The 16,047-nt window shown below is 34.4% G+C and overlaps 1 protein-coding gene across 7 annotated transcripts in view; it reads right to left on the bottom strand.

Moving 5' to 3' along the window:
• Positions 1-16,047, bottom strand: part of CAMK2D (calcium/calmodulin dependent protein kinase II delta) — a 372,089-nt gene that overhangs the window by 38,522 nt on the left and 317,520 nt on the right. For 4 of the 7 annotated variants that reach the window (XM_031943045.1, XM_031943046.1, XM_031943042.1 and 1 more), the window contains exons 11-13: positions 14,826-14,909; positions 14,247-14,289; positions 5,454-5,491 (exon numbers count right to left, since the gene is read on the bottom strand). In XM_031943045.1, the coding sequence (XP_031798905.1) occupies positions 5,454-5,491; positions 14,247-14,289; positions 14,826-14,909 (165 nt within the window). Of the gene's footprint in view, positions 1-1,041; positions 1,102-5,453; positions 5,492-14,246; positions 14,290-14,825; positions 14,910-16,047 lie in introns of all 7 variants that reach the window. The other 3 variants (XM_031943044.1, XM_031943040.1, XM_031943041.1) reach the window with 1 other exon arrangement.

Raw genomic sequence — 16,047 nt, 5'->3', positions numbered from 1 at the left:
ATTCTGAAATTCAGAGACTTAAATTCTATAATTTAAATTTGAAGATTAAAAATAATTCAGTGCCTGACAATTTATTAAATTGATAACATCTGATGTTTGCTCAAGTTCTTCTAACAACCAACAAAGTTTTGTAACATTACTCTGTATTAGAGTGGAACATGAAGACTTTTCAGATTTAGTAGTGCCTTTTTTATCTTATTCAAAGTAGTCTTCTACATGACTCTTTTCAACAATGAGGTGAGTCTAATTCCAATAGACTTGTACTTAAGAGAGCCATGTGCATCCAGAAAGAAAACTATGGGAACTAAATGTGGATCACACAGAATATTTTCACTTTTTTGTTGTTGTTTGTTTTGTTTTTTCTTATTTTTTTCCTTTTTGATCTGATTTTCTTGTGCAGCATGATAAATGCATAGAAGAACTGCACATGTTTAACAAATATTGGATTACTTGCTGTCGAGGGAAGAAGATAGGGTAAAGGAAGGGAGAAAAATTTGGAACACAACGTTTTTAAAGGGTGAATATTGATAACTATCTTTGCATGTATTTTGAAAATAAAAAGCTATTATTAAAATAAAATTTTCCAAATTTTCCAAAGCCTTCCTGGCTTCTGCAAAAGATGAAAACTGGAAATATGAATAAGGCCTACTTGAATGCTTTCTAACAGCAAGCCCCTTAGCTCCTCTTGAAGTCATCCATTGGGGCAACCATCATTTACATATTCCAAAGCTAAGAGCATCATCAGGAGAAGAGCTAAGAGTACTCAAGGCAAAATCTATTCCATTTCTAGCACAGCATGCAAACAGGACCAGCTACGACAACATAACTTAATTCCATGTTTAGTTGAGAAATGAAACAATCTAATGAAAAACATGCTGCTGATTTCCTCATAAAATAAAACAAAAACAAGCCACAAAGAACAGACCACTTAAAAAAATATATCACATCTTAAAAAGTGAAACAATGGTGAGGAAAACAAATGGAACAACAGAAAATAGTAAAGAACTTAAGTTTGGGCTGAAAAGAAGAATCCAGGTATACCAGCGCTGGGGTAGGAATATTTTCTTTGGGGCTGGTTACCACGTTGGTTTTGCTGTTGATCTGTAGATATGCAGAAAATAGAAACAAACAAGCCTTAAACCTCCTGGTAAGCCAATATTTCTAAAACACAGCATGTCTATATAGAAAATAGACATGGAGATCAAGATCAATAGAAGATGAAGTCATGAACTTGAAAGAAAGATACCATGATGACCTGCACCTTTGATGATCAGTTCTAGTCTCTGGTACCCATAATTATGATGGATGCATGATAAATCAGACCTTGGCTGCTTCAGTGAGTTGCCAAGGTGCCAAGATAAAAGGTGCCAGGTAAAGGGTCTGCTTTTAAAACTGAACTCAGATTAATGCAATGCTTGTATAACCATTTTCAAAGTTTCTGAGTTTGGTTCCCTGGATTTCAGTTGAGCACCTGAATTAAGACTTCTTCAATTCTCTTTATTCTGAATCTGAAGTCAAAGCAAAATATAGAAAAGACTTTCTATCTTTTAGATAGATAATTTGATTCGGAATTTAAGTTTTCTGTTGGAAGTGTGGGCTTTGTCACAGTTCAAAAACTGTTAAAGATTAATTTGCTACAAGAATAAAATTTCATTTTAAATGAGCCTATTCAAGAGTTAAACTTAGATAACCATCCCTTTTTAAGGATGTTCTGTATACAAAGTGGATTTGTTTTTGTATAGGTGTTCAAAAAAACCCCAAAGTTATTCATTTATTATAGTACCCTTACTATAGTTAAACAGTATTTTCCAACATTCTCTCAAATTCCTTCTACTGTCAAACAATTTGATCTTAAATCACTCCCAATTTGATCTTAAATCACTCCAAATACATAGGTTACCAAACTATGATTCAAGCAATTGAAATGAAGCAGTAATATGTGCAATAGTTCCAGAGAGAAAGGAAACCAGTGTGGGTGTAACTGAGGGGTAGGGTGATTATTAAATTATTAATACTTTAAAATTCATAAATCTACCAATGTGAAGGTGGATAGAAACTGATATCTTGTTAGGACTCTAGCCTCTTCATATTTATATTAATTATTATGACAAATAAACAAAGCAATATATCACCTAAAGAAATGCCAAAATATTTTACATAGAATCACATGAAGAGGTTTAAAGTTTCAAGCAGAGTCAAATAAAAGAGGTAAAAATCAAACAAAGAACATTATCTGATTGTTTGCTTAAATTTTTTTTTTATAAATTCTTTTAAAGTCACTTATCAATGGCAGAAGAGGTCAGAAATTGTCAAAATTATTTATGTATGATAATACTTTACTGTTTTATATTATGTTGCATTAATTTATACTATTGTCATTAGAAATACATTATTTTGTATGTATGTCTTTTTTAACAAGATATAGCAGTGAGTTCAGTGACATATACATAAAGGAAGAAAGACAAAACATTGGAAGCCTTATGTGTTTTTGGTCATAAATGATAATTATACTAGCTTTTGGCTAAATTTTTATGTAAGTGAACAATCTTAATATATCAATCTGTGCTCTGGCATAAAAGAATTTAAAAAATATTTTAGGGGCAGCTAGGTAGCACAGTGCATAGAGCACCAGCCCTGAAGTCAGGTGGATCTGAGTTCAACTCTGGCCTCAGACAGTTAACATTTCCTAGCTGTGTGACCCTGGGCAAGTCACTTAACTTGCCTCAGCAATATATATATATGTTTAGGGGAGCAAAAATATAGGATAAGTGCCTAAATTGTTTCCTATTTAGGAAAAATAATATGCAAAAATATAGTTGTCTTTTAATTAAATATTGGGGTTTTTTAGGATGAAGCAGGATATATAGACACCAAGTTGTGAATATGACTCTGATGTCACTGGAAAATAAATAGATCTAAGGACATATTTCTGAGTTGTTTTATTTCTATCTACTTTTGATATTTCTTTTTAAGAGTAAGGCTACCGAAGCAGCTAAGTGGCACAGTGGATAGAGTACCAGACCTGAAGTCAGAAGGACTTGAGTTCAAATCTGACCTCCGACATTTAACGTTTCCTAACTGTGACCTATGCAAGTCATTTAACCCCAATTACCTTAGCAAAAAAAAAAAAAAAAAAAAAAAAAAAGTGAGGCTACAAAACAGCTACTTTATATTTATATATTGTGTGTGCACGTATAAACACATACATATGTGTGCATACATATATGTGTGTGCATACATGTATGCATATACATGTGTGTATACATTTATGCATATGTGTATTTTTTTATATATGTACACATAAAGATCCAGTCATTCTCTCCAGAATGAAAAATTAGGTCTTTCTGTTTTCCTGAGGCATCAGCAGTTTTTAAAAAATCACGTATTAAATAAGGGAGCCTTGATCTTCATTCTCAGTAATGTTTTAAAATACTTAAAAACATTTTTAAAAAAAGATTTAAATTTATTTTTCTTAAAACAAAAATTTAGGACTTAAATTTAAGTATGACCATAGTTGCCAGCAAAATATAAAATGCTCTTGCTTTAGACAATAAATACTAATTATGTGTAAAACTGAAGTTCAAAGTAAAAAAGTTAGGGACTGGGTTTGTAATTCCATTGATAGAAACCACTTCCATATGAGAAGTTTCCCTTTACTATTGCAGGTCAGCACATACTCTTCAGTTTTCAGTCTTAGAGAGCTGACTTATACAGAGAGTTACTTGCTCAAGTTACACAGTTAGAAGGCATCAGAATTGGGTCTGTCTGGTTCCAAACTTACTCTCTATCCTTCTATATTATGTTGCCTCTCAATAGAACTAACAAAGGGTAGGATTAAAAAAAAAATCAATTTTATGTGACCTATGTTTCCTTTATGGTGTTCTTTTTATGTATTTTTTAAATTAGTTTGTTTTTAAAACATGAATCTAGTGTTTAAATAATAATGGGAAATTTAAAATGAGAATTTTAAAATTGATTATTTCTTTTTTATGGCCCTGATTTAACACTGATATTTAAAATCCAGGGAAAATTCCTTTAGTGAAGATTAATAGGATTTTAAGTTTTATTTGGGCCTATTTTAAATGTTAAAACATATCTACAAATGTAATATGAGCATGCTAAGCCCATAACTTGTGTGACAGATAAACTAGACTTATTTAGGATTTTTGAACTTTATATTATTAGATGATCTGTACTCATTGGCAACATTTGAAACAAACAGTTTGCTGCAATCTCTTCATTTTGCCCAATAGATATAGATCTGGGCTCAGTCTAACCTAAGAAAACTCCTTTCAACATGAAGGAAAATAAGGGATGTGAAAAGAATTAACCAAATGTGGCAACAACATTTCTGCTGTGGGGGTTAAGGTTTTTAAATTTTTTATTTAAAAAAAAAAGTATTTTTGTACTACTATGGATGAATATAATGCTTGTAGGTGATAAGAATATAGTAAGATGTCAATAAATCTGTTTCATTTCTAAAGTGTGAATATTTCATAGTAGGAAAAGTCTGGCAGATAAAGGTTCTCACCATCATCTGGATACTTGAATTGGATTTCTTTTTTCTGAATTCACCAGTCAAAGAGAAAGGAAAAGAAGATAATGTGACTGGCAGAACTTAAAGTTTCAAAGCATGGAATACACAAATAGATTTGTCTTCAGAAAGAAGATCTACACTACATGAGACAGGAAAGTTAGGTGGGGAATGTATTGGAAATCTTCATTCTACATGAATTTCATGGTCCAAGTTAAGCCCTCCCAGTTCCACAAAACTGTGTAGAAAAACTTCATTGGATAACCAAAACCTCTTAGCCATTAAATAGCATACATCACATTGGAAATTTCAGTTTAAAATCAAGACTGAAAATTTAGATGGTGAATTAGTAAAACCTGAAGAAAAAGATATAAAACATTATTGATTAGAATTTCATTTGTTTTCTAGGAATAACTTAGAGAAAAGGAAACCAAAAAATTGCGTGCAGTTAACTGGCTTCTTGCCTGATTTTCAAAACACTTACTCCAGGCTTTCACCTTGGAAAGGGCCCAAGGACATGAGACAGGAAAAGACAAACAACTAGACTTTATGAAAAATATCCCCTCCCAGATTATTTACATTCACTTCAACTGATGAAAAATACACATTATTATGTGTCTTTCACTAGGATTATCAGTTCATTGTCATAATTAAGATCATTAGTGAAAGAAGACACTCATATAATGGCCAGGTCAAAAATATTTTAATGGAATCAATTTGTCAAGACATAATTTTTACTGTTATTTCTTTAAAATGGCAAATTACCTCATTACCTTCATAGTCTTAATTATCTAGAATTTAAAGTTGTAACTTTACAGAATCATACTGGGGGAAAAAAATCAAATTGTACATGACATTTGAAAAGAAACAAAAAATAACACAGAGCCTGAAATACTTGGAAAGCATCTATTACACTTACCTTTACTCCATCTGCTTTCTTCAACAAACTTTTGGCTGCTGTAACATCAAAGTAAATTCAATTTCAGTGAGCTACCCAATCAATTGTAGAGCTACCATGTGCAAAATAAGAAGCAAAGGCTTACAAGATAAGTAAATGCAGCATCACTATTCCTGGTTTTGCCTTGGAATTTAGAACTAAGTTCTTATTTTTAACTGGCTAGATACTATCAGAAATGTTTCTCATTTATTTCATTATCATTAGAAGCAGGGTTTTATTTTATTGCTTTTTATTTCTTTTATTTTTGTTTGTGATAATGGATATTATAGTTAGATAATATGGGATATTATAGTTAGATAATATGGAATATTATAGTATAGTAATGCAGAAAGCTGATTTCATTCTTCAGACACTACAGAGAGAATTTTAAGTGCTCATTCACACCACTAGGAGAATAGTGACCTTATCAGAACTATCATTAAAGTCCTCTTGCTAGAAATCTTTGTAAAATTTTGTTCTGGACAAAACCAAATTTTTTAAAATCTCAATTTATACCTTTTAAAATAAGATTTCTTAACATCTCCCTACCCCATCCACATATCTTAAGGCTTTTACAATGTCCTAAAAATAACATTTTTAAAATAAATATTTTACTTTTATTGTGTCAGGAACAAATTATTTTAAAATTACATTTAATATAATGTCTTTTTTTTTTACATCTCATTATTTTAAATTTAGGCAAATCCTTGAATAATTTCAGGGTTATCTCACATTCATAATGGGAAGGAAAAGACATTTTATTTTAGAACATATAGATTTCAAATGAATAAAAATCCTTTTACTTAATATTTTAAAAAATACCAGCAACCAGAAGTCAACGTAAAACATGATAAAATCATAATGGAAGCCAACCAAAACAGAGAAATTCAAATGTATAAGACATTTTCAGTAGCTTCCTTCCTGTTGCAGAGACATTCTGCCACTACCGGGCAGTTACTTAAAACTATGCTTATCCTCCAAGAAACAAACATTTACACTATTGCTAACAGTAAAGTGTAAAAGTGTTACAAAATTTTTGTCATATGCTATGATGGTGATCTTAGTTGGTAGCATTCCCCCCATATGAGAAGTTGAAAAGTGAATTTAACCTTTATAATATAATATCTGGATAAAATAAAGCCCTGAATATACAAATTTGAATTACTTGGTTTTATGTTGATATGTGCCATAATCTCAACGGTCCCCTTGGTATATGTACAAAGGACATCCCTAAAGTGTTCATTTTGTAGTTCTACATATTTTTAATCTTCAATAATTTTATCAGTTTTTGAGAAACCAACAATAAAATGGTGGATAATTGTGACTGTCTAGAGCTAAAAAAAAATGAAAAGATTATTACAGAAAACCAGACGCAGTTAAATTAGGAAAGCAAACTCAGAATTGCAAGCAAGCAGAAAGAAGACAATGGTTAAGCAGGGATTTGGCCTGAGAAATGCAGAAATGTCCCTTTCAATTATTATGACCTTACCTCACAAGAAATATATTTCACATGAAGGAAGAAAAGAAAAAAACACACTTTCTATTTATGGACAAATTACTTTAAAGAACAAGTATTGCAATGAAACAGAATTACTTGGAAATAAAAATGTATTGTCAAGTGCAAGATGTTACAACTGATTGCTGTGCTAACTTGTGGACGGGAATGAAGGATGATGAGAAATTCAGAAATAATATAAAATCTCTATATTAATTATGATTTGTCTTAGAATCATAGGATATATGGGACAGAATGTGACAGAAAGAAAAAAAGATGCTATATGTGGGTATAATGGGCTGAAGCTCTTGAGTTGTTGCACTGAGGTCCCAAGCATGTGAGGCTAAATAGCAATTGGACAATACTCTATTAATATATGCTTGGAGAAAGAATGGCCCCGCCCACTCTGTGCAAGTTGATGTGTTGTATAGGAGATGAAGTAGAGATGATTTTGTGGGTGGAGGGACAGAGGCAGAGGCACTGCTGGCCGGGTTTGTGTTGTGATTGCTCTTACTTCATATCGCCATTTACCATTCACCTCCACAAAGAATAAAGATCAAGGATTTTCCCTTACCCTGAATTCCTGACCCTGGCTGATTTTAAAATACACAGTCATCACACTTGGCGCCCAATGTGGGAACCAAGGACCCTACTTTCACTTAAGAAGTCTCCAGTGACCAGGAAATTAGGTGAGTATTTTAATAGAAAAACAGGGAACTTACTTTGTTAAGGGCTAAACTAGTAACCATTTCTGGCTGAAATGGGACAGATGTTAGGAAAAGATTCTCCTCCATCCCCACTCCCACCCCCACCCCCATCCCTGCCCCAAAGTGGCGCTATAGAAAGCATGCTTAAGTTGATTAAAGGACAAAGCTTAATCATAACTTGGAAACAGATAGCTAGTCTTCTGGGTACATTAAAACACACCTCTTCTTGGTTTTTAGAGGAAGAGCAAATCTCTACAGATAATTGGACATTAATCGGGCAACAGCTCTGTGCATACTACAATGAGAGAGGCCTTGTTCAATTTCCATTGAAGTATTCTATGTATACAATATAATACAGTTGGCCTTAAAGAATCCTACAAGTTATAGAAAAAAGAAAAGTTCTAGGAACATCCAGATGAGGAAGGTTGAGGAAAATGAGGAAAACAATGAACAGATTAATTACCATATCCCCACAGAGCATGGAGATTTAAGTAAGGCTCAAGGGTGTGGTAACTTTCCATCACACAAGCAGCTTCAACACAGCTTACAGAGCAGATAATTGACTCTCCTCCATCAACTCCACCTTCTGGGATGGAGGGAGGAGTTGTCGTGGGGGGGGGGGGGCAGTGACACCACCAGCACCTCCCCCCAGCATCCAACCATTCCTATGAGCAGATTGCAAAAGGCACTACTCAAAGCTGTGGAAGACAGGAAAGATGTAACTGAGTTAAGACCACATATTTTTCCTGTGATTCAACAGTTTAACTCTTCAGGTCAAGAAAGTAGAAAATATGCTCCTTTTGGTATAGAAATCCTCAAAGACCTGAAAAAGGCTTGCACTCTTTATGGGGCTACATCAGTTTCTGTTAAGATGTTATTACAGAATTTGGCTTTTGAAATGTTAACCCCTAATGACTGCAAATCTATAGCAACGGTATGCTTAGAACCTGGACAAAACTTGTTGTGGCTTTCTGAATATAGTGAGCTCTATAGGATACAAGCCCAACAAAATAGTCAAAGTGGAGTTCATATTTCAATCATCTGTGATCAACTAACAGGTGTAGGTTCTTATGCAGACGGCGCAGTACAGATTAATTACTCCATAACAGCACATGAGCAAATTGCTGCTGCTGCTATTAAAGCGTGGGCTTCTCCACAATAAAGATGACAAGAGTGAGGCCTTCACAAAAATAACACAAGGGCCAAATGAACCCTTTGCTGACTTTGTGGGACGTTTGCAGACAGCTATCACAAGAACTAATGGGGAAAATGCAGTAACAGACATTTTGATAAGGCAACTTGCTAAGGAAAATGCTAATGAGGTTTGCAAAAGAATTATACTAGGACTATGCAAGGATGATCCTTTAGAGGAGTTCATAAGACGCTGTGCCACAGTGGGCACAAATGTCTTTTACAGCCAGGCTATGATGCAGACTTCCCAAGATCCGAACATGGGAAGACAGGGTCCCTTTTGGCAAGGGACTTTCAGGGATACTCGTCAATGCTTCCAATGTGGTAAAGTAGGGCATCTGAAAACTCAATGTTGGTATAGAGACAGAATGAGAAAACAGGGTGGGAGAACAAGACCCAATACCCCATGTCCAAAATGCAACAGAGACTTCCATTGGGCCTCAGAATGTAGACTGATTCAGGGAAATGGGATGAGGGGCCCAGCCACAGGGCCCAAGGCAAAAAACACTTGGGGCATGATGGCAGCTGATGCTACACCTAGAGAGTGCCTAGAAGTCTAGTACCCAGACATAACCAATCAGCCAGGAAGCCATCTGATGGGAGAAAGGGATTACAATTGGGGAGAATAGAGCTATATGCAGTTGGGACAACTGAGATACCCCCTGGGGAAGGAAATCTGTTCCTATGGATCCCTTGCCTCCAGGCATAGTAGGCTTGATCATTTCACCTCCTGAGAGTACATACAAAACAGTGTCCATCCACACACTGATGTGGGAAACTGGGGAATGTATAGATAATATCCCAGTCACTAAAACGGGTAGACATGTGTGGCTTATCACCCAGGAGAAATAGTAGCATCAGGTTTTCTCATACAGAATCCTAATAAGCAATCTGGTGATAGTTGCGCAGATTCTGACTCCAAGCCACAAAATACAGAAATATACTGGACAGCAGCTGTGAAAGCTGACTGATCTATGCTCATGATCTATATAAATGGCCTACCATTGGAAGGATTGATAGACACAGTGCCAATTGACCCAGTCACTGGCCAAAGATTAAAGCAGACACCTACATATCTGGTGTAGGAGGATCAATAGCAGCTGAAAGTAGTGCTGCCCCTATGAGATGGACTTTTAAAGGGGAAACAGGAGTTTTTACTCCTTTTATAGTTGAAAAAATCCCCATCAATCTGTGGGGAAGAGACGTTTTACAACACTTAGTGTTAAAAATGAGTACTTTGGTTTTTTAGGCAAGGCTGCTGTTGAAGACCTGCCAACACTTTCACCTGTTCCTATCCAATGGAAAACTGATACACCAGTGTGGCTAGAACAGTGGCCCTTAGGCAGCAATAAAATTCAGGCCTTATTAGATATAATACAGGAGCAACTTGAACAAGGACACTTACAACCTCCTCTAAGCCCTTGGAATTCCCCTGTATTTGTTGTAAGAAAGAAATCTGGAAAATGGAGGATGTTGACTGATTTAAGAAAAGTAAATGAACAGATGGAAACTTTGGAAACTCTTCAGCCAGGATTCCATCTCCTATTCAATTGCCTAGAGAATGGCCTCTTCGGGTTATAGACACATTAAGGATTGTTTCTATTCTATCTCTCTGGATAAGGAAGATACGAAAAGATTTGCCTTTTCAGTGCTCAGCGTTAACTTAACTGAGCCTTATAAAAGATATGAATGGACAGTTTTGCCACAGGGAATGAAAAAAAGCCTTACTATGTGTCAAATGTATGTTGCTGCTGCTCTTGCTCCAGTAAGAAAAGCGTTTCCAAAAGTAATGTTATTACATTATATGGATGATATATTGGGATGTGCACCTGAGGAACAAATGTTAGAAGCATGTCTACAAAAGACCATAGAAACGCTAAGGAATTACAAATTGTACATAGCTCCAGAAAAAATTCAAAGAGATGTTCCTTTTCAATATTTAGGATATGAAGTATACCCTAAGGTGCTTACAATACAAAAACTGTCCTTAAGAACAGAGAAGCTAAACACTTTAAATGATTTTCAGAAATTGATAGGAGATATCCAATGAATGCATCCAGTGTTAGGTTTGACTACCTATCAGTTGCGATCGTTATATGACATTTTAAGGGGAGACAGTGCTTTAAACTCACCATACTAACTTACAAAAGAAGCTCAAGAGGTTTTGAAAGAAGTTGAACTGGCTTTATCCAATGTGGTTGAAAGAGTCACTCAAAAACTCTTGGAAATATCAGTTTTTGCTACACAAGAGGCACCCACAGCAATCCTTCATCAAGGAGACAGTGTGATAGAATGGATGAACTTCCCGGCAAAACCAGAACAAAGCCTTACTCCTTACCCAGTGCTTGTGACTAGAATTTTATTAAAGGCCATTAAGCGAGCAGTACAATTATCTGGGACAAGGCCTGACAAGATATACACCTTTTATAATAATACACAAATTAATGTGTGCTGTGAGACCATCCCAGAGTGGCAAATTTTATTAGCCATGGCTCCAAATTTTACACATGGGTCTCCATTAAAGATAACCAGACTATTACATAATTGGCCATGGATTCTTGAAGAAAAGGTTTCTAAAGTTCCTCTTAAAGGACCAACTATCTTTACAGATGCATCCAAATATAATATTTGTGCTGTATACTCTCGTGACTTAACTATAAAGAGAGTAGTCAGAACTCCTTTTCAGTCCACTCAGCAGAATGAATTATATGCAATCATTCTAGCTCTTACTTATTATCCAGGAGATATAAATATAATACCTGATTCGGCCTATTCATTAGGTGTGGTACAAAGAATTGCCACAGCCCAAATAAAATTTGTAGCCTCTAATATATATCAGCTCTTTAAGAAACTTCAAGAACAAGTGCGAAATCATCCAGGTAAGATTTATATTTTGCATGTCCACTTTCATAGTGGACTTTCATAGACTCCCAGGTCCTATTTTTGATGGTAATTGAAAGGCAGATAGCCTTCTAACGATGTTGGTCAATACTCCTTTATTTCAAGAAGCCCAGGAATCTCATTCTAAATATCATCAGGCTGCTGGAGCTTTATGTTTACAATTTGGAATAACAAGAGAGGAAGCTAGGAGCATAGTAAAAGCCTGTACAGCTTGCCTTCTTTTCCATACTCCTACACTACCTCCAGGGAAGAATCCTTGTGGTTTGAGACCCAAAGAAATTTGGCAAATGGATGTGACCCATTATAAATCTTTTGGCTGCCTGTCTTTTATCCACATTGTGGTAGGCACCTTTTCAGGATTCACTTTTGCAATACCAGCAGCAAAAGAGACAGCCTGAGTGATCACTGAAAAGTCAGGGAGGGTTGTTCACCTCCCCTTGGGGGCTCTCACCTCCCTGAGAGGTCAGGGATGGCATGACCACCTGTGTTCTAAAACAAAAGAAAGCGGGAGATGTAATGGGCTGAAGCTCTTGAGTCGTTGCACTGAGGTCCCAAGCACGTGAGGCTAAATAGCAGTTGGACAATACTCTATTAATATATGCTTGGAGAAAGAATGGTCCCACCAACTCTCTGTGCAAGTTGATGTGTTGTATAGGAGATGACATAGAGATGATTTTGTGGGTGGAGTGACAGAGGAAGAGGCACTACTGGCCGGGTTCATGTCGCAATTGCTCTCACTTCTTATCGCCATTTTCCCTTCACCTCCACAAATAGTGATCAAGGATTTTCCTTTAATCTGAATTCCTGATCTTGGCTGATTTTAAAATACGCGGTCATCACATGTGGTCACATAGCTGTGCCTATTACCAATTTGTACAAAAGACTGTATAATAAAAGATATAATCTTCATGCTAATGGTATATATTTAAAAAATAGTCATCACCATAATTTCTCTTCTAGAACACCATAAAATGTAACACAACAAAATATTAGCCTATTTTTACAACTGATTACAATATTTATTACATAATTTGTAAAAAAAAAAGGGGGGGGAGGGGGGAACAACTAAACTCCCTCACATAAATGTCAATTATGTTAAATACCTATATATAAAATGGGGAATCCAACAAAACGTAGCAACAGATTTAAAACACCAAAATTAAAAGAACGAAATATATACAACAGATAAACTCAGTTGCCTTGCTCATTGTCCTTTTTTTTTTTTTTTTTTTTTAATTTATTTAATAGCCTTTTATTTACAGGATATATGCATGGGTAACTTCACAGCATTAACAATTGCCAAACCTCTTGTTCCAATTTTTCACCTCTTACCCCCCCACCCCCTCCCCTAGATGTGCCTTGCTCATTGTATGTAGTATTTGTTATTTAAACAAATCATTTGAAACAGTGTTGAAAACTTCTGTGAAGGATGTCTTGGGAAGGTTTTCTTATATTTATATATATATATATATATATATATATATATATTCATAATTAAAAAATCAAGTGAAAGGGATATGGGATTTGTGCTACTGCAGTCTTTTTTCTTCCTCTCTTCCTTTATTTTACTTTCTTTATTTCTTCTTTCCTTTTTCTTTCTTTCTTTTTTACTTTTTTTTCTTCTCTTTCTTTCTTTCCTCTCCCCTCCCCTCCCCCTCCCTCCCCTCTCTCTTTTCCTTCCTTCCTTTCTTTCTTTTTTGCAAAGTCTTAATCAAGAAAGCAGACTGTCAAAATGGGAGAGGAGATTTTAATCCTTCACAACTAATAATCAGAAGGATAAAACAAAAAAATGAAAAAAAAAAAACATTTCATAGTCTTATTCGAAAAGTTAGTTTGAAAAAATATTATACATAGAGGAAAAAAGAGACTAAGGAAATTATCTTTTTTCCCCCTAAAGTATCGATAAAACTAAAGCATAATATAGTTTGGTTCTAATAATCTAGTTGAATCAAGACAAGTCAACAAGTATTTATAAAATTCTCATTGTGTGTGAGGTATTCTGAGTTCTGCCTCAAACTTGAATGCCTAATTCTCAAGGGTAAGTTATAAGTGTGTTTGTGTTTGTGTCTACTTGTGAACACATACAAACCCATAAGTGTTCATATATGCACACATATGTATATACACACACTTTATGTGAACTTTTTCAAAATATAAAAAATTTGCAAAGATTGTCTATTCTAAAGTGCTTAGACTTATGAAAATAACTCCTGCCCCAAATTGTGATCCCCAAATATCAAATATATTATTCTTAATTACTTGCATTTCAGAATGATATTCTAAAACACAATTATTTCTGAAATGAATTTATTTTTATCTGTGATATAGTACCTGTACCTAAGAAGATTATAATAAATAAGTCTTCCTGTCTTATGGTAGGATTAAAGTAATTCTATCCATTGTTACATGACTTAAAAACCCAAAATATGACATTCCAAGTAGCCAAGGTGTACATAAGAAAATCAAGTCACACACACATACCTGAAAAATTTCTTGTAGCCAGCATAGTTGTGAGAATAGCACCCTGTTAAGGAAGCAAGCATGTATAGTTAAGAATTTGATCTGTAGATAGATCTCTGACTTGATATAGCCAAACACAGGTAAATTCTCCAGGTCAAAAAGGCATTCAAATCTTTTCCTAACTTTATTTTTGTTTGGGCTTTGTTGCAAAAGTCACACATATGAGTCTATGGCCATGTCCTTATATATATTTCCAGATTATCATGGAAAATAGTTGTTTTTAAAAGACAGAAGAGACTTTTTTGAAGTGAATACAAAGATCCAACCAGTTCTTCACTTTCTCTCTCACTCTTTCTTTCGGTATCTATCTGTCTCTTTCTGCTCTTCACATTAAACATCAAATGAATATTCCACTTGCTCATGATCCAGAAGAAGATAAAACAGTGATACAAATTTCTATTCTTCATCAAATGACATCCATCAGTCACTAAATATTTCCAGAAAAAATTTTTTTCAATGAAATTAGTCTCCTTCAAGTTGTTACTGTATTAAATGTGCCTGAAAAAAAGTATATTTTCTTAAAAATTTAAATTTTCTTACCTTCAGCTTTCTTCTGGCATTGAATTTCTTCAAGCAATCTACAGTTTCCTGTCTGTGCATCATAGAAGCAACAGTAGAACGTTGCTGGGGAAAAAGATTACAATGATTTTAAACTTTATATGGTATATGACATGTTTTATTCTTTTTACCTATATTGTCAACTTAAAGGAATCTAACTATAAATTACTTAAGTATTTAAAATAAACCCTCAACAAAACAATTATTTATATCCTAACATTATGATGATTTTTATTTTTTCTATGTATAGTTTACTTTTTTAAAAGTATAAAAATTTATAGGAATAACTTCAAAAAAGAGTTTTTAGCCAAGCATTATTTCCTGTACTTAAAATTCTTGCTGCTAGAGGAAGCTGAAGCTAATAGAGCTCTTGAGGTTGGATATTCTGAGCTGCAGGGAGTAAAAGATGCCCTGGTGTCCAGAGCAAGTCCTGAACCAATCTGGGGATACCTCAAGACAAGGTTAGAGCACCTAGGCTAATGAGCTATAGGATCTGAACTGGCTTTGAACTTGGTCAAGAAAGAGAGCTAATTTCTAAATATACAAACAAATAATAAAGGGATTAATACTAGTTAGCATTTATATAGCATGGTAAGGTTTACAAAGCTATACGTTAACTTATTTGATCCTCACAACCATTCTATAAATTAATTATTATTGTCTCCATTTCACACAAGAAGAAACTAAGATACAGAGTGGTTAAGTAACTTGACCAGAATCATCTGACTGATGTCAGAGGCAGAATTCAAACTCAGGTCTTCCTGACTTCAAATCTAGCACTCTATCACTAGACCAACTGCTTAGATCGATAGATAAAGAAATACACCAATGAACAAAACTAACAAAACAATGAAGAAGAAAAAAGGTCTTTCCTCAATTATGCTCTAATCTCAGTTTCTATCTTTCCCCCCGAACTTCATTTAGAACTCTATCTAATAATCTTAACTGTTATATCTACACACATTTGGAGTCTACTTATAATATAAGCAGTTCCTGACAGTATACACTGCATGTATGTATATGTGTATATATGTATAATTTCCTATATTCAAAACTATTTCTGTATACCATATTCAAAACTATTTTTAAACTATTGTACTTTATTAAAACACCATTCTGTAAAAGTTTAAACTTATTCTAAAGTTCCAAAAGCACACATGATTAATAGAAATTATTAGCAGGTACCTGAAATACCTACTTTATT

This window comes from Sarcophilus harrisii, chromosome 6 (assembly GCF_902635505.1).
Source record: "Sarcophilus harrisii chromosome 6, mSarHar1.11, whole genome shotgun sequence".
Classification (NCBI taxonomy): domain Eukaryota; kingdom Metazoa; phylum Chordata; class Mammalia; order Dasyuromorphia; family Dasyuridae; genus Sarcophilus; species Sarcophilus harrisii.
This window is presented reverse-complemented; position numbering and strand designations above follow the sequence as displayed.